This window comes from Capra hircus, chromosome 18 (assembly GCF_001704415.2).
Source record: "Capra hircus breed San Clemente chromosome 18, ASM170441v1, whole genome shotgun sequence".
Lineage (NCBI taxonomy): Eukaryota > Metazoa > Chordata > Mammalia > Artiodactyla > Bovidae > Capra > Capra hircus.
Genome location: NC_030825.1, coordinates 66,165,537 through 66,188,636, shown reverse-complemented (window position 1 = coordinate 66,188,636; position 23,100 = coordinate 66,165,537). Strand labels below are relative to the sequence as shown.

At 44.6% G+C, this 23,100-nt stretch overlaps 1 protein-coding gene across 2 annotated transcripts; it reads left to right on the top strand.

Moving 5' to 3' along the window:
* On the top strand, positions 6,158–13,885 carry LOC102176259 (zinc finger protein 772). 2 transcript variants are annotated; one of them, XM_005693011.3, is made up of 4 exons: positions 6,158–6,406; positions 9,663–9,789; positions 10,308–10,430; positions 11,049–13,885. In XM_005693011.3, the coding sequence occupies exons 1-4, from the start codon at positions 6,374–6,376 to the stop codon at positions 12,194–12,196; spliced, it is 1,431 nt and encodes a 476-aa protein (XP_005693068.2). In that variant the 5' UTR covers positions 6,158–6,373; the 3' UTR covers positions 12,197–13,885. The 2 variants fall into 2 exon arrangements, with proteins under 2 accessions (XP_005693068.2, XP_005693069.2); XM_005693012.3 differs by lacking the exon at positions 10,308–10,430.

Here is a 23,100-nt window from a genome sequence, read left to right as displayed (position 1 = left end):
GGTATGACTTAAATCAAATCCCCTATGATTATACAGTGGAAGTGAGAAATAGATTTAAGGCACTAGATCTGATAGAGTGCCTGATGAACTATGGAATGAGGTTCATGACATTGTACAGCAGACAGGGAGCAAGACCATCCCCATGGAAAAGAAATGCAAAAAAAGCAAAATGGCTGTCTGGGGAGGCCTTACAAATAGCTGTGACAAGAAGAGAAGCGAAAAGCAAAGGAGAAAAGGACATATAGCATCTGAATGCAGAGTTCCAAAGAGTAGCAAGTAGAGATAAGAAAGACTTCCTCCAGCGATCAATACAAAGAAATAAAGGAAAACAACAGAATGGGAAAGGCTAGAGATCTCTTCAAGAAAATTAGAGATACCAAGGGAATATTTCATGCAAGGATGGGCTCGATAAAGGACAGAAATGGTATGGACCTAACAGAAGCAGAAGATATTAAGAAGAGGTGGCAAGAATACATGGAAGAACTGTACAAAAAAGATCTTCACGACCAAGATAATCATGATGATGTGATTACTAATCTAGAGCCAGACATCTTGGAATGTGAAGTCGAGTGGGCCTTAGAAAACATCACTACAAACAAAGCTAGTGGAGGTAATGGAACTCCAGTTGAGCTATTTCAAATCCTGAAAGATGATGCTGTGAAAGTGCTGCAATCTATATGCCAGAAAGTTTGGAAAACTCAGCAGTGGCCACAGCACTGGAAAAAGTAAGTTTTGATTCCAATCCCAAAGAAAGGCAATGCCAAAGAATGCTCAAACTACCGCACAATTGCACTCATCTCACATATTAGTAAAGTAATGCTCAAAATTCTCCAAGCCAGGCTTCAGCAATACGTGAACCATGAACTCCCTTATGTTGAAGCTGGTTTTAGAAAAGGCAGAGGAACCAGAGATCAAATTGCCAAAATCCGCTGGATCATGGGAAAAGCAAGAGAGTTCCAGAAAAACATCTACTTCTGCTTTATTGACTATGCCAAAGCCTTTGACTGTGTGGATCACAATAAACTGTGCAAAATTCTGAAAGAGATGGGAATACCAGACCACCTGACCTGCCTCTTGAGAAGTCTGTATGTAGGTCAGGAAGCAACAGTTAGAACTGGACATGGAACAACAGACTGGTTCCAAATAGGAAAAGGAGTACGTCAAGGCTGTATATTGTCACCCTGCTTACTTAACTCATATGCAGAGTACATCATGAGAAACGCTGGAGTGGAAGAAACACAAGCTGGGATCAAGATTGCCGGGAGAAATATCAATAACCTCAGATATGCAGATGACACCACCATTATGGCAGAAAGTGAAGAGGAGCTATAAAACCTCTTGATGAAAGTGAAAGAGGAGAGTGAAAAAGTTGGCTTAAAGCTCAACATTCAGAAAGCTAAGATCATGGCATTGGTCCCATCACTTCATGGCAAATAGATGGGGAAACAGTGGAAACAGTGTCAGACTTTATTTTTGGGGGCTCCAAAATCACTGCAGATGGTGATTGCAGCCATGAAATTAAAAGACACTTACTCCTTGGAAGGAAAGTTATGACCAACCTAGATAGTATATTCAAAAGCAGAGACATTACTTTGCCAACTAAGGTCCTTCTAGTCAAGGCTATGGTTTTTCCTGTGGTCATGTATGGATGTGAGAGTTGGACTGTGAAGAAGGCTGAGCGCCGAAGAATTGATGCTTTTGAACTGTGGTGTTGGAGAAGACTCTTGAGAGTCCCTTGGACTGCAAGGAGATCCAACCAGTCCATTCTGAAGGAGATCAGCCCTGGGATTTCTTTGGAAGGAATGATGCTAAAGGTGAAGCTCCAGTACTTTGAACACCTCATGCGAAGAGGTGACTCATTGGAAAAGACTCTGATGCTGGGAGGGATTGGGGGCAGGAGGAGAAGGGGACGACCGAGGATGAGATGGCTGGATGGCATCATGGACTAGATGGACGTGAGTCTGAGTGAACTCCAGGAGTTGGTGATGGACAGGGAGGCCTGACGTGCTTCGATTCATGGGGTCACAAAGAGTCAGACACGACTGAGCGACTGAACTGAACTGAACTAAAGACCCAGATAACCACGATGGTGTGATCAATCACCTAGAGCCAGACATCCTGGAATGCAAAGTCAAGTGGGCTTTAGGAAGCATCACTACGAACAAAGCTAGTGGAGGTGAAGGAATTCAGTTATGTTCAGTCACTCAGTCATGTCCAAGTCTTTGCAACCCCACGTACTGCAGCAGGCCAGGCCTCCCTGTCCATCATCAACTCCCAGAGTTTATTCAAACTCTCATCCCTTGAGTCGGTGATGCCATCCAACCATCTCACCCTCTGTTGTTCCCTTCTCCTCCTGCCCTCAATCTTTCCCAGCATCAGGGTCTTTTCAAAGTTGAACTATTTCAAATCCTAAAAGATGATGCTGTGAAATTGCTACACTCAATATGCCAGCAAATTTGGAAAACTCAGCAGTGGCCACCGGACTTAAAGAGGTCAGTTTTCAATCCAACCCCAAAGAAGGGCAATGCCAAAGTATGTTCAAACTACCACACAATTGCTCTTATTTCACATGCTAGCAAAATAATATTAAAAATTCTCCAAGCTAGACTTCAACAGTATGTGAAGTGAGAACTGCCAGATGTTCAAGCTGGATTAAGTAAAGGCAGAGGAACCAGAGATCAAATTGCCAACATCTGTTGGATCATAGAAAAAGCAAGAGAATTCCAGAAAAACATGTACTTCTGCTTCACTGACTATGCTAAAACCTTTGACCGTGTGGATCACAACAGATTGTAGAAAATTCTTAAAAGATGGGAATACCAGACCATCTTACTTGCCTCCTGAGAAACCTGTATGAAGGTGAAGAAGCAACAGAACGAGACATGGAACATCAGACTGGTTCCAAATTGGGAAAGGAGTACATCAAGGCTGTATATTGTGCACCCCCACCCCCACCCCCGTTTATTTAATTTATATAGAGAGTACAAGATGCGAAATGCCAGGCTGGATGAAGCACAAGCTGGAATCAAGGTTTACAGGAGAAATATCAATAACCTCATATATGTAAATGATACCACTCTATAGCAGAAAGCAAAGAGAAACTATAGAGCCTCTTGATGAAAGTGAAAGAAGAGAGTGAAAAAGCTGGCTTGAAACTCAACATTCAAAAAACTAAGATCATAGCATCTGGTCCCATCACTTCATGGCAAATAGATGAGGTAACAATGGAAGGACTGATGTTGAAGCTGAAACTCCAATACTTTTGCCACCTGATGCAAAGATCTGACTCATTTGAAAAGACCCTGATGTTGGGAAAGATTGAAGGCAGGAGGAGAAGGGGACAACAGAGGATGAGATGGTTGGATGGCATCACCAACTCAATGAACATGAGTTTGGGTAAACCCCAGGAGTTGGTGATGGACAGGGAGGCCTGGCATGCTGCAGTCCATGGGGTCACAGAGTCAGACACAACTGAGAGACTAACTGAACTGAACTGAACAATGGAAACAGCGACAGACTTTATTTTTCGGGGGCTCCAGAATCACTGCAGTTGATGGCTGCAGCCATAAAATTAAACAACATTTGCTCCTTGGAACAAAGGCTGAGCAACAACAACAGCTCCTCCTTTTGGTTATGTCCTGTGCAATGTAGGGCTTGTACCCACTGCAAATTAATGAAAGGGAATACAAATGGGCATAAGCTCAAGGCTGATTAACAATTATAAGTTATATAACAGCAGCGTATGTTGTTTATATCTCCCCATAATTCCACCTATGATAATTAGATGTAGAATATTCATAAGCCCTGTATCAGCTCCTAACTGCCTAACTAGCCAAGGTTAGAGAGCTGCTGTGGTCATTTTGTATCCACTGTGTGCCCAGGGCTCATGTGTAGCAGTTGAAAAGTCACTGCAGTTATTTCGTAGCATGTGTGTTAGCTCTCCTGGGTGTGTCTGGGCTGGAGTTTAGAGATCCGCTTGCATCCCTTTCAGCCAGGCCTCCCCTCAACACTCATGTCTTCCACCCAATACAACTAGCCACACCCCTCCCTCACTTTTCAGTTTTTCTTAAGCTTTTAGGGAATCTGGGGTTTGGGGCATGAGACATCCATCTCCTTACCTGTCTCTGCAGTGAAACTTTTACTGCTCCAAACTCCTACATTTTGGTATAATTTGGCCTCACTGTGGGCCACACGGACTTGCATTGAGTAACAGAGCTGCAGAGATGGTGGTGGAGTAGTAGTGAGGAACTCTGCCAGACGCATGTAGAGACCATCCTTACTGTAAATGGGCTTGTATTTCAATGTCCCTGCACAGCTGGTGCTCCAGTCTTTCATTCTCTTGAAGGACTTAAAGAGGATCTTGAGGACCGCAAGAAAGTGGTTTCCTTAGAGTGAACCAATTATATCTTACCAAGTTTCCTTTGCCAGTGCGATGCCCAATATAAAAAACTCGGTGATGAAGCAAAGACTGAGTTCTGAATGTAGGCGATGACATAGTCAAAAATCCCCCAAAACAAAAGCAAACCAAAAACCACATTAGCACATACACTACTCAATATGGCCTTGGCACCTGGCAAAGAATTTTATCATCAAAGGAGTACTAGCTTTGGCATCCCAGGAAGGGGAGATGTTTTTATCTCAAAACAGACAGTCTTTCCTTCCGGTCAGTGTGTTCTTTTCTTTAATAACTAATGCAGATATGCAGTGAATATTGGATAAGCCACCAATAGGCTGTCTTGGTTAGCCTAAAGTTCGAGTTAAATTATTGTATAAGCCAGAATGACTTTCCCATACCTTCAGTCACTTCAGTCCGGTTGCTCAGTTGTGTCTCTTTGTGACAACATGAATTGCAGCAAGCCAGGCTTCCCTGTCCATCACCAACTCCCCGAGTTCACCCAAACTCATGTGAATCAAGTCGGTGATGCCATCCAGCCATCTCATCCTCTGTCGTCCCCTTCTCCTCCTGCCCTCAGTCCCTCCCAGCATCAGAGTCTTTGCCAATGAGTCAACTCTTCACATGAGGTGGCCAGAGTATTGGAGTTTCAACTATAGCATCAGTCCTTCCAATGAACACCCAGGATTGATCTCCTTTAAAATGGACTGGATGGATCTCCTTGCAGTCTAAGGGGCTCTCAAGAGTCTTCTCCAACACCACAGTTCAAAAGCATCAATTCTTCGGCGCTCAGCCTTCTTCACAATCCAACTCTCACATCCATACATGACCACTGGAAAAACCATAGCCTTGACTAGACGGACCTTTGTTGGCAAAGTAATGTCTCTGCTTTTCAATGCGCTATCTAGATTTGTCATAACTTTCCTTCCAAAGAGTAAGCGTCATTTAATTCCATGGCTGCAGTCACCATCTGCAGTGATTTTGGAGCCGCAAAACATAAAGTCTGACACTGTTTCCCCATCTATCTCCCATGAAGTGATGGGACCAGATGCCATGATCTTAGTTCTCTGAATGTTGAGCTTTAAGCCAAATTTTTCCACTCTCCTCTTTCACTTTCATCAAGAGGCTTTTTAGCTCCTCTTCACTTTCTGCCATAAGGGTGGTGTCATCTGCACATCTGAGGTTGTTGATATTTCTCCTGCCAATCTTGATTCCAGCTTGTGCTTCTTCCAGCCCAGCGTTTCTCATGATGTAGTCTGCATATAAGTTAAATAAGCAGGGTGACAATATACAGCCTTGATGTACTCCTTTTCCTATTTGGAACCAGTCTGTTGTTCCATGTCCAGTTCTAACTGTTGCTTCCTCACCTGCATATGAGTTTCTCAAGAGGCAGGTCAGGTGCTCTGGTACTCCCATTTCTTTCAGAATTTCCCACAGTTTATTGTGATACACAGAGTCAAAGGCTTTTGCATAGTCGATAAAGCAGAAATAGATGTTTTTCTGGAACTCTCTTGCTTTTTCCATGACCTCAAACTCTGCCTAATCCTCAAACTGAAAGAAACCTTTTCTAGGCGGCATTAGCTAGGTAGCTCCACTTGTGACCTGGAGGTGGCGCTAATGCCCCATTTCATCGTTGGTCCTGTGGGAACTATATTACCCAGGAGCCTCGGCAGCTCTGGGCCAATGAGGCCCCACGAAAGGGGCGTTTCCGTTCAGAGGGACGATGCCTGGGCGGGACTTCCTGTTCCCGTCTTGGGCGGACATATTGTTTGCTTTCGGATTAGTCCACCAGATCCGTATCCAGAAGGTTACGTCACACACGTTGTGACGCGATGGGGAAACGTGAGAGGCGTTGTTGCCCTAAACAGAAGCGGACCTGAGGAGTGGTAGTGGCACTGCTCGGGTGACCCGGCCGCCGGAGCCCAGGACCTAGCACCTGTCGCTCTGCAGCTACTCGCCTTCCCCAGTCCGCAGGTGCCGATGGCGGCCGCGGTGCTGACGGACCCGGCGCAGGTGGGTGCTGCGCCCCCGGCTCCTCCCTCGACCTCCGTCTCTGAATCCTGAAGCTTCGAATGAGGGAAGCCTCAGAGCCCCGCAGCGCTGGGCCCTGTGTCCCGACTGTGGGGGCGCTCTTGGGCGGACATTTCTGGCACCGCGCGTGATGGGATGACAGGACGTTACAGAAGTTGGGGCCGGAATGTGCAGAGCATTTGGGAAACCTGGAGTCTGAGTCCTTGGTGTCTGAAAAGATCAGAGGGTTTGAGCAGCTATGCCTTCATTCTGAAGGTGATGGGAGCACGGAAGGTTCTAAACAAAGAGACCGTATATGATGGTTTAAAATGTAGACTGTCCAGGTGTGAACAGACTTGACGTTAGTGAGGACAGTGGAGCCTAGAAATGTTGAGAGATGGTCCAAGGCCACGCAGTTGTTAGATGGCCTAGAGGACTGCGGCACACAGGGTAGTCTGTCAGCTCCAGGTCCTTATGGCCGAGCAGCAGCAGCACAGAGGCCTGAGGCTCTCGCGGCTATTTCGTGGTTGCTTCTCTCTCACAGTTTCCCTGCACCTACAGGTTCACCGATCTCAGAAGTAATTATGGGATTTATACAGTGAGACGCGGAGAAGGCAATGGCACCCCACTCCAGTGCTCTTGCCTGGAGAATCCCATGGGTGGAGGAGCCTGGTAGGCTGCAGTCCATGGGGTCGATAGAGTCGGACACGACTGAGCGACTTCACTTTCGCTTTTCACTTTCATGCACTGGAGAAGGAAATGGCAACCCTCTCCAGTGTTCTTGCCTCGAGAATCCCAGGGATGGGGGAGCCTTGTGGGCTTCCGTCTATGGGGTCGCACAGAGTCAGACACGACTGAAGCGACTTAGCAGCAGCAGCAGCAGATACAGTGAGATGAGGATATCCAGTCTCTCATCAATTCCACCTTCACCTTCACCCACCAGGGCTCCAGGATTGTGGTTTCATAGAACACGTTACCTTGTACTCTCCCAGCTCTTGAGTCTGAGGACCCCTGAGAAACACCAAGCTCAGAGTTCTCAGTCCAGTCCAGGGGTTATATGGCAGGGCACTGACTCCTGGGGACCATTGGAATAAGGTGTGGAAGTTTGTTCCAGGCACAGGAACCAGCATACCTGATGGTGAGATTGAATTGGGAATTTGAAAAACAAACAAACAAAAATACTACAGATCTTCACCAAGTCTGGTAACAGGAGTCAGGCCTGAAATGGCCAATTGAGAAGCTAGGCCTCTGTTATGAAGGTGGTGTAGCCATGGCAGATGTGGAGCAGAGGAGGGAGGTAATCTGATCTGGGTTTTCACAGCTCCCTGTAGATGCCACGTTTGATCCCTGGGTTGGGAAGATCCCTTGGAGAAGGAAATGGCAATCCACTCCAGTGTTCTTGCCTGGGAAATCCCATGGACAGAGGAGCCTGGCAGGCTACAATCCATGTGGTTGCAAAGAGTTGGGCACAGCTTAGTGACTAAACAGCAACAAAGACAACTCTGAATTCCAAGTGGAGAACAGGCTATGTGGTGAGGGTTGAGGGAATTAGGATAGAGGTGAGGAGAAAGACTGGGGAGAAGGCTGCTTCTGTATTCCAGGCGAGTTGTAACAAATGGTTGGGCCAGAGGGGTCGCTGTGTAGATGGGAGAAGTGATTGGGTCAGCTTTTCTGTGTAAGAAAGAGACAGCCCCAAGGTGTTGGGCCATATCAGTCAGAAGGGTAGAAGCGCCATCAGCTGAGGTGGGCAAGTTAGTGGTAGAAGTAACTCTGCATATGGGTATCAGTACTTTATTTGTGGCCACGTGGAGAGTCTGAGATGTGCCAGAGAACCCTTGAGGTATCCAGTGAGCTGCTGGACATGGGGCTGAAGTTATATGGAGGGGTTCAGGAGAGAGACATCCAAAAAGTAGAAGATGGCGTGTACATAGGTTTACAAGGGAGAAACTACAACACAACAGTACGCTCCTGCCGCGTTCAGCACAGCAGGTGAGAAATACCTGATACAGTGAACATGTAAGGAAAAAACAGACACATATAATTTGGCAAGCAGGGAGTCAGGGGACCCTCCTGCGCTCCATGACAGAAAGACAAAATGGCTCCTTTCAGCCCGCACTTTTATTGGCAGAAGTCACATGAGATCATTAGGGAATAGCTATACTGGGTAGTTTGATCAGCGCGCCATAAAGAGGGAGTAAAGTTATGACTCTGCTGTTGATTAGGAACATCTTGTTTTGTTTCCCTGGGGACGGACTTAGGGGCAGGCAGTGAAGCAGAGCAGAGAGCGCGTCCCACCCGACCATTTGGCATACTTACTAGGACAGTCAAGAGGGCACATTTTGCCGCACCCTGGAGTCATGAGGCAAGGTGTTGGTCTCTGCTCCAGGCTGCAACACCCTCCTGCAGTCTCCCAGGAATGGTTGCCTGGTAATGGTTACTCAGTAAAGGGTGCCTGCAAATGGCTGCGTGCCAGCTCTGCATCTATTACCTGTTGATTTCCTCAAGTTTTGGTGGCATGTGAACTACATTACCCAGCAGGCTTTGCTCTCTGGGGGGCAGTTAATGAGCTAGGAAGGTGATGAAGTGAAGTGAAGTCGCTCAGTCGTGTCCGACTCTTTGTGACCCCATGGACTGTAGCCTACCGGGGTCCTCTCTCCATGGGATTTTCCAGGCAAGAATACTGGAGTGGGTTGCCATTTCCTTCTCCAGAGGATCTTCCAGACCGAGGGCTCAAACCTGGGTCTCCCACAGTGTAGGCAGACGCTTTACCGTCTGAGCCACAAGGAAAGCCTTGTAGGAAGGTGATGGTGAAGGCCAGTAACTGAGTAAGCGACCAGAGTTGTGAGAGAGTGATCCAGAAGAACAATGTGCATGTGGAAAAAGAGTGTGAATTGATGGCCCTTGGGCCCTCTTTTGGGGGGCTTAAGGAAGAAAGATGAGCCTAACTTTGGTTGTCTGGTAATCATGATCTTAGCAACTTTCAAAGAACTGGCTGGAAGGAGGTGGGTGGGGGTGCTGTGCACCATACCAGCCCCAGAGTTTAGACAGGCCTTTCTGTCCTACCTGCCCGTTGTTGCTGTGGGTGGACACAGTGATCAACGGGACCCTGAGGAGAGAGCAGACATATGTGGCACCTGGTGCTGGTGTTTCCTCTGAGTTGAGGAGCTGGATGGGAAGGAATGGTCAGGGCAGTTCTGTGGGGGCAGATGGGATCCTTGAGAAGGAGGCTGCTCACCGACTGCTCTCCCCATTATGGCAGGGGAATGTGACCTTTGAGGACGTGTTCGTGTCCTTCTCCCAGGAGGAGTGGGGGCTCCTTGATGAGACTCAGAGGCTCTTGTACCGCGAAGTGATGCTGGAGAACTTTGCACTGATGGCCTCACTGGGTAAGGCCCTCTTGTCCCCTGTAGTGCCTGGACTGGGCTCTCCCCCTTCCCTGTTTCCTGGATCAGAGCCATAGGCAGTACCACCACACCTGCCCTGGTTCCTTGGAGTAGGTGCCGTGGGTGCCAGGTGTGAACTGTGGGCTCTAGCACCTCTGGTTTCTGAGTGGTCCCACCACCTGCTGCCCTGAAGGCTTGCATGGAGGAATGCAGGCATGAAGTGTCCAGTTGTTACCCAGTGGATCACATCCAGTTTGTCCTCTCCCTGACTGGGTGCCTCTGTCCAGATCCCTGGCACTCTTGTGCCCCAGATTGTGCCCCCTTCCTCTAGCTGACATTTCTCATAGCCTACCTGTATCAGGAATCCCAAGGACCCAGTACAATCACTACTTGTTGGGACCACTAGGCTATTCCTGCAAGGCAGTACTTCAGAGTCATTTTCATGATATTTAGGTTTCTTCTCTGAGGGGTGGGTCACCCACACCTGTGCTGGCCGTTTACCTGTCCTGTCTTTTCCTTAGGATATGCATCTTCTATGTCCCGTGGGGTTTCCCCACAGGAGCTTGGCAGGGAGCCCTGGGTCTCTGACTGGGCCGACACAACTCCAGCCCTGACCAGAGAGGCTCAGAGTGCAGGTGGCCCTGGTGAGTGGGAGCTGGGGAAAGTGTGATGTCAGGCTGGGTTCTGGTCACTCTCCAGCCTCTCAGTGCCCACAGTGGTTAAGTGCCAAGGCCACTGCCCACACTTCATTCCTGTCTTTACTGCCCTGTTTACACACTTACCTTTCTTTGGCAGTTCCTCACCTCTGCCCACATCTCAGCTGTTCCTCTCCACTGCTTCCTCTGTACTGCTCTCCAACACTGGCTTATATGCTTTATGTGTCAAGAGAGGTGCATATTCTTCAAATAATTCTTAAATACCAGCTATTCTATTCATTTGTAGCTGTTTAGTAAACACACTCTTCTTCTGCATGTCTCCCCAGCCGCCAATGCCTTCCTACAGTGCATTTGTGGATAGTTTCATTGGGGACCCTGGCTCTTTCTGGGCTGTTCATCAGATCTGTGTCCTCTCCCCATCAAGGCCGCTTCCAGCCTGTGACCTTTAGATGCCAAGACTGTGGAGCAGCCCTTTACTCAACTTGCACCCTGGCCTTTTGTCCTGAGGCAGACCTCAGTCCTAGTTTTGATAAACACGCATCTGTAATAACTGCCCCATTTCCACCAGTGTCACTGTGTACTTTACCAGCATTTGTCTGCTTTCAGGTTGTTGGCATGGAATGGAGGAGGATGAGATCCGTTTTGAGCAGAGCATTTCTGTGAATAGAGTGTCTAAGGGCATGATTCCTAAGATGATTCCATCTTCCCAGAAGGCCCACCCCTGTGAGACATGTGGCCCGATCTTGAGAGATGTTCTGCACATGGCTGAGCACCAAGAAACACGTCCTGGGCAGAAACCATACCTGTGTGTGGCATGTGGGAAACAGCTGTGGTTCAGTGCAAACTTCCCCCTTCACAATCAGTACAGTGGAGAGAAACCCTGCAGGAGGGACGTGCACAGGGCCCTTCTTGTGAGCAGCTGCCCTGTCCAGTCATTGAAGACACCTTTTACCACGAGGGAGGGTTGTGAGGATTTCCCAACCAGCTCAAGCATATTTCAGCAGCATTACCCTCTTAGCAAGTGGAACCCACAAAGTGACACCCACTGCGCAGAGGTCTTTCACAGTGGACAAAAGCATTATGAGTGCAGCGAATGTGGGAAGACCTTCAGCCGCAAGGACTCACTTGTTCAGCACCAAAGAGTCCACACTGGAGAGAGGCCTTACAAGTGCAGCGAATGTGGGAAAACCTTTAGCCGCAAACCCATACTTGCACAGCACCAGAGGATCCACACTGGAGAGATGCCTTACGAGTGTGGCATATGTGGGAAAGTGTTTAATCATAGCTCTAATCTCATTGTACACCAGAGAGTCCACACTGGAGCACGGCCTTACAAGTGCAGCGAATGTGGGAAAGCCTACAGTCACAAATCCACGCTTGTTCAGCATGAGAGTATCCACACCGGAGAAAGGCCTTATGAGTGCAGTGAATGTGGGAAATACTTCGGCCACAAATACAGACTCATTAAGCACTGGAGTGTTCATACTGGGGCACGACCTTATGAGTGCATTGCATGTGGGAAGTTTTTCAGCCAAAGCTCCGATCTTATTGCCCACCAGAGAGTTCACAATGGTGAGAAGCCGTATGTGTGCAGTGAGTGTGGGAAAGCCTTTAGCCACAAACATGTGCTTATGCAGCACCTTAGAATCCACACTGGAGAAAGGCCATATAAATGCAGTGAGTGTGGGAAAGCCTTCAGGCAAAGGGCTTCCCTCATCAGACATTGGAAGGTTCACGCTGGAGAAAGGCCTTAGGAGAGCAGGGAATACTCTGTCTTATTCAACATAGTGACACCAGAGAGAGGCTCCAAGAGGAGCCTTTGTGAGTAGCCATAAGCTAGAAGATGAGCCTTGTGTTTGAACTCCCACCCTGAGGAGATTCTTCTGTGTGCCAGCTCTGTGGGAAGCGTTCTGGGGGCAGTATTGGACTTCGTAACATGCCTTGGCCACTGTGAAAGGTCTCTGCGTGCTTGCCAAAAGTGTGTCACTGCCAGCATCTGAAAGAAGCCATACATCTGTGCAACAGCAGGGCCCCATATTGTGCGTATGTCACCCCAGACGCTTTGATGGGCAAGATCTCTGCTCTTCCTGTCTTCCCTAGAGGGCACCATCGGTAGCCTGACCCTATTGATGATCCTCACTCCTTCCTGCTCCCTACTGGTGGAAGCAAGGGTGTGACCCATTTTGAGTCAGAAGAATGCAAGCTTGGTTCTTCTGGTTGCCTGCAGAGATGTCCATATTTCAGACTGTGTTGGTCTCTTGTGACCCTCGTGATGAGTTTGACCAGCCTCCGAGTCACCTGACCTGGAAATTATCTGCCTCATATTGTTCTGGTTTTGCAACACATGCCTTAGTTTCTAAGCTATCTTTATTCCTGGGAATTTTGTTCACTCTGTGGATTGAGTTGAGAACAGAATTGGGCTTGCCAGCCTGAAAGAATGAATAGCTTGTGTGAGAGCGCCAACTGTTGAGTCTCAGTGGTATTTGCAGAATGATTAAAGAAAGAACAGCTCTTATTCTAGTTTCAGCCTAATTTACATCTCTGCTCAAGGCCTCCTGGGAAAGAATACCAGGCTTTGCAGGCCTAATTGTGTGTCCTGTATGTTGAGATGATTTATGTGACCAGGGTCTTCTTGAGCAGGTTGTCAAGGTCTTGACAGCCTCTGATGTATGTGGGAACAGCATGAATTGGGCCCCTGTTCCTAGGGAATGTTTCAGAATTTGATTCCCTGGGACCTGTCTGCATCCCTGACATCTATCATTTAGTAGGGTATTATTGGTAGGCAGATGTCACTGTCACCTACAAGGACCAGTTAGGAATCATAATTGATACAGAGACACTGATTAATAGGAAGTTGGGAGACCATAGCCAACTACAGGGAATGTAACTCTTTTAAAGGTGTATCCACAAACTTGTCCATCACTATGACTTTGGTATGAGGGTTTATGGAAATTCTCAGGACTCTCATATTTGTGTCTCACGATCTTACAGCAGTGGTTACTATCCAAAATAGAATGAAAATATTCTGCAATTGCATGTATTTACAGTGTATAATTTGATTTTTTTTGTGTGTGTGACCCCATGGATTATAGTCTTCCAGGCTTCTGTCCTCCTATCCATGGGATTTTCCAGGCCAGAATACTGCAATAGGTTGCCATTTTCTTCTCCAGGGGATCTTTACGACCCAGAGATCGAACCACTGAACCCCCGTTGGATTCTTTACCACTGAGTTTTGATACATGTTTGCACCTTTGAAACCAAGTTTCCTGCTTCCTTTTGTAGTATCTTTTCCCCTCACCCTTGCTAGACAACCACTCATCTTGCTTTCTGTCACTATAGATTTGTTTGCATTTCTTAGAATTTTAAATGTATGTGTGTATAGAATAACTTAAAGTGTATTTTTATGGTTCTGGCTTTTTAAACTCTGCATAATTATTTTGTGATTTATCAGTGTTCTGTGTATCAGTTCATTCTTTTTCATCCATACTTTTACTTAAAGTATTCCACTTTAGAGAAATAGTTCCAAAGCAAGAGGACAAAGCTACAGTTTCTGTTATGACCTTAACCTGGAAGTGATGTGCCACCGTTTCTGACTTACTCTATGGGTAATACAGACTAATCCTGGTACACAGTGCAAGGGGACTCACTTTACAACAGTGAGAATGCACCATGGTAGGTATTTGTGGGAGCATTTCTTGGATACTGGTGACCACAACCTTGCATTTCTGAGGTAAATCCCGTTTGATCATGATGCACTACTCTTTTTATGCATGGTTCAATTTTATACACTGGTTTTCTTGTTGAAGATTTTTGTATCTATGCTCACAAGACACGAGAGCTATTAGTCTCGCTCTCTCTTTTTTTTTTTTTTTTTTTTTTGGCTCTGATATTTTTAATGCTTGGGTTTGGTTGCTATCAGCATAATGTTGGGTTTACAGAATAAGTTGGTTAAGTATCCCCTGCTCTTTAATTTTCTGGACAAGTTTGTGAAGAATTGACAGTATTTCTTGTTTGATAGAATTCACCAGTGAAGTATGTAGGCCTGGAGTCTATTCTGTGGATAAGTTTCTAACTGTAAAATTCCATAGTGAACCTGTGCTATGCTTAGTCACTCAGTCGTGTCCGGCTCTCCCTCTGTAGACCACCAGGTTCCTCTGTCCACGGGATTTTCCAGGCAAGAATACTGGAGTGGGTTGCCATTTCCTGCTCCAGAGGATCTTCCCAACCTAGGGATTGAACTTGCCTCTCTTAGTAGTGTAGTGAAGTGGCTCAGTCATGTCTGACTCTTTGCGACCCCATGGACTATAGCCTACCAAGCCCTCCATCCATGGGATTTTCCAGGCAAGAGTACTGGAGTGGGGTGCCATTTTCTTCTCCAGGGGATCTTGCCTCTCTTGCGTCTGCTGAATTGGCAGGCAGATTGCTTACCACTAACGCCACTTGGGAAGCCATAGTGGACCTACGTTTATAGAATTTACCCCCATACACACACCACACACACACACCTATACACACAGTGAGCTTTGGTAGTTTGTATCTCTCGGAGTTTTTTAAGTAGTCAAAATTTTCAAGCTATTCTCTTATTACTTTAGTACCTGTAGGATCTGTAGGGGTGCCTCCTCTCATTTTTATACTGATAATGTCTGTTTTTTTTTCTTTATCAGCGATTTATCAGCTTTATTGATCTTAGAGCACTTGACTTCACTGATTTTTCTGTTTTGTTTTCCCTCATTTTGACTTTACTGTTACCTTTTGCTTTTATTATCTTTCATTTCTCTTCTGCTACATTTCAGCATAGAAGCTGAGTTCCTTCATTTGAAACCTTTGGGTTTTTTGCTAATACTGGTGCTGAATACTAAGAACCACCCTGTAACAACTGCTTTAATTACCTCCCACAAAACTTAATATGTTGTATTTTCATTTAAATTATTTTAAACCTTTTCCAGTTTCATTTTAAATTTCTTCTGACACATGGTTCTTTTAGAAGTATGTTATCTGGGCTTTTCTTTTTGGTAATTGATTTCTAATTTAATTCATTATAGTCAAAGTATACACATTATGACTTGAATTATTTACATTTATAGGTATTTGCTTCATGGCCCAGAATATGGGTTATCCTGTGTTTCACGTTAACTTGAAATGAATGTATATTGTTTTCTTGTTTGCTGGATAGTTTCTTCAAATGTCATCTCAAGTTAATGTAATTAATAATGTCTAAGTTTTCTGTATCCTTACTGATGGGATGGGCACTGCTCTGTCAATTATTTGAATGGGGTTGTTGACATCTCTGACTCTAAAAGTGGATTTTCCTATTTTTCTGTTTAGTTCTATCATGTTTTCCTTTGTGCTATTTATTTTTATTATATTTTTATTTTTTCATTTGCTTTGTGTCTTTTTATTAGGTGAATAAACATTTCCTACTGTTATGCCCATTTAATGAGTAGACCTCTTTAGCATTAATAAAAGGCCCTCTTGGGACTTCCCTGGTGGACCAGTGGTTAAGACTCTGTAAGTACCGCACGCTATCCAGTTGTGCCACCAGAGCGTTAGACTCTATACTCCCAATGCATGGGACCTGGGTTCAGTCCCTGGTCAGGGAACTAGATCCCCCATGCCACAACTAAGGCCTGGGGTCCTCTTTATCTATAGTGATATTCTTTGCCCTAAAATCCACCTTGTCACACACTTAACATTGTGTAGTTTTGATTCAATACTCATTTTGCCTTTTGAGTGAGTGAAAGTCACTCAGTCACGCCCGACTTTTTGCAACCCCATGGACTATACAGTCCATGGAATTCTCCAGGCCAGAATACTGGAGTGGGTAGCCATTCCCTTCTCCAGGGATCGTCCCAACCCAGGGATCAAACCCAGGTCTCCCGCATTGCAGGCGGATTCTTTACTAGCTGATCCACAAGGGAAGCCCTTTGCCTTTTTGGGTACTGAAAATACCTGCTTTTCAGTAGATATTCTTTATATATTTTTAAGGTTTCTTTAATGTGGACTGTGTTTTGAAAGTTTTTATTAATTTGTTACAGTATTGTTTCTGTTGTATGTTTTGGTTTTTTTGACCATGAGGCATGTGGGATCTTAGCTCCCTGACCGGGGATCAAACCTGCACCCCCTTCATTGGAAAGCAAAGTCTTGACCACTGGACTGCCAGGGAAGTCCCAGAGGTATTCTCAATATTTTACATGCTTAAGTTCCTTAGAAAGAGTATGATCTTTGGGGATCTTGATCCCAAACATTTTTAGGTGGAATTATTGCAGCATTCATTTTAAGGCTATTTTCTCACCCTCTGCTGAGACACAAGTCATTCTGTATTTTCTGCCTTATACTTCCTAAGGTTTCTGATTTAAACTGATTGGAACAGGTGCTATTCTGTTCTCTACATTAGCCTTGGAAATTGTTTCATTGAATCCTTTTGGGTGTTTATCTTTACCCAACCTCTGGTCCTTCCCTACCTATATATACAGTTTTGTACTGAGCTGAATACTTGAAGATGACCCTCTGTAGGTCTCTCTCTTGTCCTGTGCTCTATTGGACTCCAGACACCTTAGCAGGCCCAGATTGTAAGTTCTTTCTCATATTAGGATGATTTTGGGGGTCTCCCTGGTCTCAGCACTTTTGTGTTAGAGCCTGGGAACTTCCTTTCATGGAAACCTGAGATGGCCATGGGGCTCGTATCATTTATTTGCTCTGTCTCATAGGTTACTGGTATTTTTTCCAGTATATTAAGAATCAATTTCATGTATTTTTTTTTTTTTTCAAGAAAATCTATGAATCGTCCTAAAGCAGATACTTTGAATAAATTAGTAGAATTGATAACACCTCCAATTACATCAGAAAAAAAAAGAATAGAAATCACATATTTATAAATATAAGCAAGGAAAGAAGGTATAGCACTAGATATCTCTGAGACATAATGGATAATGTGTGATTGTTTTATATTTTGACTGCACCATGTGGCATGTGGGATCTTAGTTCCCCAAGAGCAAAACCAGGTAATGAAATATATCAGGCTGTGAGTGTAGATGCAAAAAAAAAAAAAAAAATCCTTAACAAAATTTTAGAGAATTAAATGTGTGTTTGTATATGGCATATTTTGAATTGTTAAGCCAGTTTTACACTCCTGATACTGATTACAACCTAGTGAAATTGATCATGAATATAAGGTTGGTTTAGGGGCTTCCCAGGTGACTCAGCTGTAAAGAATCTGCCTGCAATGTAGAAAATGCAGGTTCGATCCCTGGGTTGTGAAGATCCCCTGGAGGAGGGCATGGCAACCTCCTCCAGTATACTTGCCTGGAGAATCCCATGGACAGAGGAGCCTGGCAAGCTACAGTCCAAGGACTGCAAAGAGTCAGGCATGACTAAAGCAGCTTAGCACGCATGCACACAACGTTGGTTTAGCAATTGAACATATATTAATTTAATCCATATTGACTAGAAGATATGGTATAATGATGGGACCGGATGTCATAATCTTTGTTTTCTGAATGTTGAGCTTTAAGCCAACTTTTTCGCTCTCCTCTTTGACTTTCATCAAGAGGCTTTACAGTTCATCTTCACTTTCTGCCATAAGGGTGGTGTCATCTGCATATCTGAGGTTATTGATATTTCTCCCGGCAATCTTGATTCCAACTTGTGTTTCTTCCAGTCCAGCGTTTCTCATGATGTACTCTGCATAGAAGTTAAAGAAGCAGGGTGACAGTATACAGCCTTGATGTACTCCTTTTCCTATTTGGAACCAGTCTGTTCTATGTCCAGTTCTAACTGTTGCTTCCTGACTTGCATATAGGTTTCTCAAGAGGCAGGTTAGGTGGTCTGGTATTCCCATCTCTTTCAGAATTTTCCACAGTTTATTGTGATCCACACAGTCAAAGGCTTTGGCATAGTCAATAAAGCAGAAATAGATGTTTTTCTGGAACTCTTGCTTTTTCCATGATCCAGTGGATGTTGGCAATTTGATCTCTTGTTCTTCTGCCTTTTCTAAAACCAGCTTGAACAACAGGGAGTTCACGGTTCACGTATTGCTGAAGCCTGGCTTGGAGAATTTTGAGCATTACTTTCCTAGCATGTGAGATGATCACTTCATGGGAAATAGATGGGGAAACAGTAGAAACAGTGTCAGACTTTATTTTTGGGGCTCCAAAATCACTGCAGATGGTGATTGCAGCCATAGAATTAAAAGACACTTACTCCTTGGAAGAAAAGTTATGACCAATCTAGATAATATATTCAAAAGCAGAGACATTACTTTGCCGACTAAGGTCCGTCTAGTCAAGGCTATGGTTTTTCCTGTGGTCATGTCTGGATGTGAGAGTTGGACTGTGAAGAAGGCTGAGTGCCGAAGAATAGATGCTTTTGAGCTGTGGTGTTGGAGAAGCCTCTTGAGAATCCCTTGGACTGCAAGGAGATCCAACCAGCCCATTCTAAAGGAGATCAACCCTGGGATTTCTTTGGAAGGAATGATGCTAAAGCTGAAGCTCCAGTATTTTGGCCACCTCATGTGAAGAGTTGACTCATTGGAAAAGACTCTGATGCTGGGAAGGATTGGGAGCAGGAGGAGAAGGGGACGACAGAGGATGAAAAGGCTGGATGGCATCACGGACTCGATGGACGTGAGCCTGAGTGAACTCCGGGAGATGGTGATGGACAGGGAGGCCTGGCATACTGCGATTCATGGGGTCGCAAAAAGTCAGACACGACTGAGCGACTGAACTGAACTGAACTGAACTGGTGGTGTAATGAATATATCTGGTCTTTGTCCCAGGTTCCTGTCACAGAGCTTGAGAAATCATGAAATTCCTGGTGTGATAGGAGTCTTTCTGGTACGAATGGGGTAACTTTTGATAAGCCCCTAGACAGTTTCAAGATGAGGACCTGTTACCAGAAAGACCAAGCATATGATTAAAAGTTTGAAACTGAGCCAGACAGACCTGTGGGGAGAGAAGAGGGTCTAGATGTTTTGTTCTGGCATGTGACCATGATCTAATCAGTTGTGTCTGTGTAATCAAATTCTGATCCAAACACTGGATGGACAAAACTGGATGGGGCTTCTGGTTGGTGAACACATTGATGTGCAGGAGAGTGGTAAGTCTGTATTCCCCAGAGACAGGTCATGGAAACTTTACACCTGGGACCTGCCCATACCTTGCCCTTGCATTCGTTCCGTTGGCTGTTCCTGAGATGTATTCTTGATAACAAAACTGGAATCATATTAATATAGCATTCTTAGTAAGTCCTCTGAGCCATTCTAGCCAATTATTAAACCTGAGGGGATCATGAGAACTCCTGAAATTATAGCCAGATGGCCAGAAGTGCAGATGGGCCCTGTGACTTGAAACTCTTTTCTGAAGTGAGGAGGACTTTCTTGTAGAGGACTGAACCCTTAAAGATGTGGAGACCAACACAAACTCTGAGTAGTTGGTGTCAGAAAATTGATGTCAGAACCAATATATGGTAGCATTAGAAACCGAAAGCTGACATTACACTTAATGGGGAAAGTTTGGATGTTTTCCCTCTGATACCAGGAATAAGAAGGAATGTCCACTCTCACAGCTTCTGTGTAATATTGCACTGAGAGTCTATTCTGGTGACATAAAATTAAAGAGAATAAATGATGTGCAAATTGTAAAGAAAGAACCAAAGTAGCCGTTATTCACAGGTGACATGCTTATCTATTTAGAAAACCCTTTACTATATGTATTTTTTTTTTAAAAGATCTAATTGGTTAGTCATGGTTACAGGATAAAAAGTCAGTATACAATAAATGTTAGGAAGTTGAAAAACTATACTGCTTACTGTAGCATCAATATATGAAATATATAGGAATTTATGAAAGAAAATACATTCAACAACTACAAAGCAAATTCACAAACCTTCACTGAGACATAACCATGTTTCTGAACCTCAGGACTTAATATTTTAATTTATTCTGTAATTGTGCTGTTGATTCACACAGCTATCAAATTCCCAGTGACTTTGTTAGAAATTGACAAAATGATTCTAAAATTCATATGAAAATTCAAAAGACCCAAAATACTCAAGTTTTGGAAAGAACACAAATTTTAAAGGTTTTAGTCTGATTTTAAGAATCAGTTATAGAATTATAGAGCTTTACTAACAAAAGTATAATACTGATGAAAGGATAGACAATAAAAATATATATAGTACAGAAACAGACCCACACCTGTACTATTTTCAATAAAATTGCCAATGTATTTTAAGACTAAAACAATAATGTTTTCAACAAAATGCTCTAAAATAACATCCATATGAAAAATAAAGGAACAGAAACCCTCAACATCTCACCATTTAGTAATTAATCTGAAGTTCATAACCTTGAATGTCTGAAACAAAAACTATACATCTCATAGGAGATATGGATGAGGAGCACTCTTTGAACATGGGTTAAACAAATACTTTTTTTTTACCAGACATAAAAACCAAAACCCAAATAAAAGAATAAATTGAGACTTACTCAAAATTAAAATTATTTGCTATTAAAAAGACCCATTTGTGAAAGTTTCAGGAATGCCCTGGTAGTCCAGTGGGTAAGACTTGGTGTTTTCATTGGGGTGGCCTGGGTTCAATCCCTGATTGGGGAACTAAGATCCTACAAGCCATATAGTGGGGACAGAAAAAGGAAAGAAGAAAGTTTAAAGTATAAACCAAACTTCATCTGATTAATAACTGGTGTCCAGAATTTTAAAATAACCATTACAAGAATAAGGAAAATCGATTTTTTAAAAAATAAAATGTTTGAATACATGTTTCACCAAAGAAGATAACATGAATATGGGACTTCCCTGGAGGTCCAGTGGTTCAGTTCAGTTGCTCCGTCATGTCCAACTCTGCAACCCCATGGACTGCAGCACACCAGTCTTCCCTGTCCATCAGCAACTACCGGAGCCTACTCAAACTCATGTCCATTGAGTCAGTGATGCCATCCAACCATCTCTTCCTCTGTCATCCCCTTCCCCTGCCTTCAATCTTTCATATCAGGGTATTTTCCAGTGAGAAGGTTCCTTGCATCAGGTGGCCAAAGTATTGGAGTTTCAGGTTCACCAGCAGTCCTTCCAGTGAATATTCAGGACTGATTTCCTTTAGGATTGACTGGTGTGATCTCGGGAGGAGACACCCCGCGTCCGAGGTCAGGGGTGGTGGCCGAGAGGAGCTACCCCGTGTCCAACTACCACACAATTACACTCATCTCACACGCTAGTAAAGTAATGCTCAAAATTCTCCAAGCCAGGCTTCAGCAATATGTGAACCGTGAAATTCCTGATGTTCAAGCTGGTTTTAGAAAAGGCAGAGGAACCAGAGACCAAATTGCCGACATCCACTGGATCATGGAAAAAGGAAGAGAGTTCCAGAAAAACATCTATTTCTGCTTTATTGACTATGCCAAAGCCTTTGACTGTGTGGATCACAATCAACTGTGGAAAATTCTGAAAGAGATGGAAATTACCAGACCACCTGACCTGCCTCTTGAGAAATCTGTATGCAGGTCAGGAAGCAACAGTTAGAACTGGACATGGAACAACAGACTGGTTCCAAATAAGAAAAGGAGTACGTCAAGGCTGTATATTGTCACCCTGCTTATTGAACTCATATGCAGAGTACATCATGAGAAACGCTGGACTGGAAGAAACACAAGCTGGAATCGGGATTTCCGGGAGAAATATCAATAACCTCAGATATGCAGATGACACCACCCTTATGGCAGAAAGTGAAGAGGAAGTAAAAAGCCTCTTGATGAAAGTGAAAGAGGAGAGTGGAAAATTTTGGCTTAAAGCTCAACATTCAGAAAATGAAGCTCGTGGCATCTGGTCCCATCACTTCATGGGCAGTAGATGGGGAAACAGTGGAAACAGTGTCAGACTTTATTTTTCTGGGCTCCAAAATCACTGCAGATGATGATTGCAGCCATGAAATTAAAAGACGCTTACTCCTTGGAAGAAAAGTTATGACCAACCTAGATAGTATGTTCAAAAGCAGAGACATTACTTTGCCGACTAAGGTCCGTCTAGTCAAGGCTATGGTTTTTCCTGTGGTCATGTCTGGATGTGAGAGTTGGACTGTGAAGAAGGCAGAGCACCAAAGAATTGATGCTTTTGAACTGTGGTGTTGGAGAAGACTCTTGAGAGTCCCTTGGACTGCAAGGAGATCCAACCAGTCCATTCTGAAGGAGATCAGCCCTGGGATTTCTTTGGAAGGAATGATGCTAAAGCTGAAACTCCAGTACTTTGGCCACCTCATGTGAAGAGTTGACTCATTGGAAAAGTCTCTGATGCTGGGAGGGATTGGGGGCAGGAGGAGAAGGGGACGACCGAGGATGAGATGGCTGGATGGCATCATGGACTCGATGGACGTGAGTCTGAGTGAACTCCAGGAGTTGGTGATGGAGAGGGAGGCCTGATGTGCTGCGATTCCTGGGGTCGCAAAGAGTCGGACACGACTGAGCGACTGAACCGGTGTGATCTCCTTGCTGTCCAAGGAACTCTCAAGAGTCTTCTCCAACACCACAGTTGAAAAGCATCAATTCTTCAGCGCTCAGCTTTCTTTATGGTCCAGTCCAGTGGTTAAGACTCCCCAGTTCCAATGCAGGGGGTAAGGGTTCGGCCTCTGGTTTGGGAACTAAGATCCCAATGCT

What these genes read in the sequence shown, in the direction of transcription:
- LOC102176259 (XM_005693011.3), top strand. Translation starts at nt 6,374, where the DNA reads ATGGCGGCCGCGGTGCTGACGGACCCGGCGCAG. An exon ending in TGCTGACGGACCCGGCGCAG is followed by an intron (nt 6,407 to 9,662) that starts GTGGGTGCTGCG and finishes CCATTATGGCAG; the next exon opens with GGGAATGTGACCTTTGAGGA. An exon ending in TGCACTGATGGCCTCACTGG is followed by an intron (nt 9,790 to 10,307) that starts GTAAGGCCCTCT and finishes TCTTTTCCTTAG; the next exon opens with GATATGCATCTTCTATGTCC.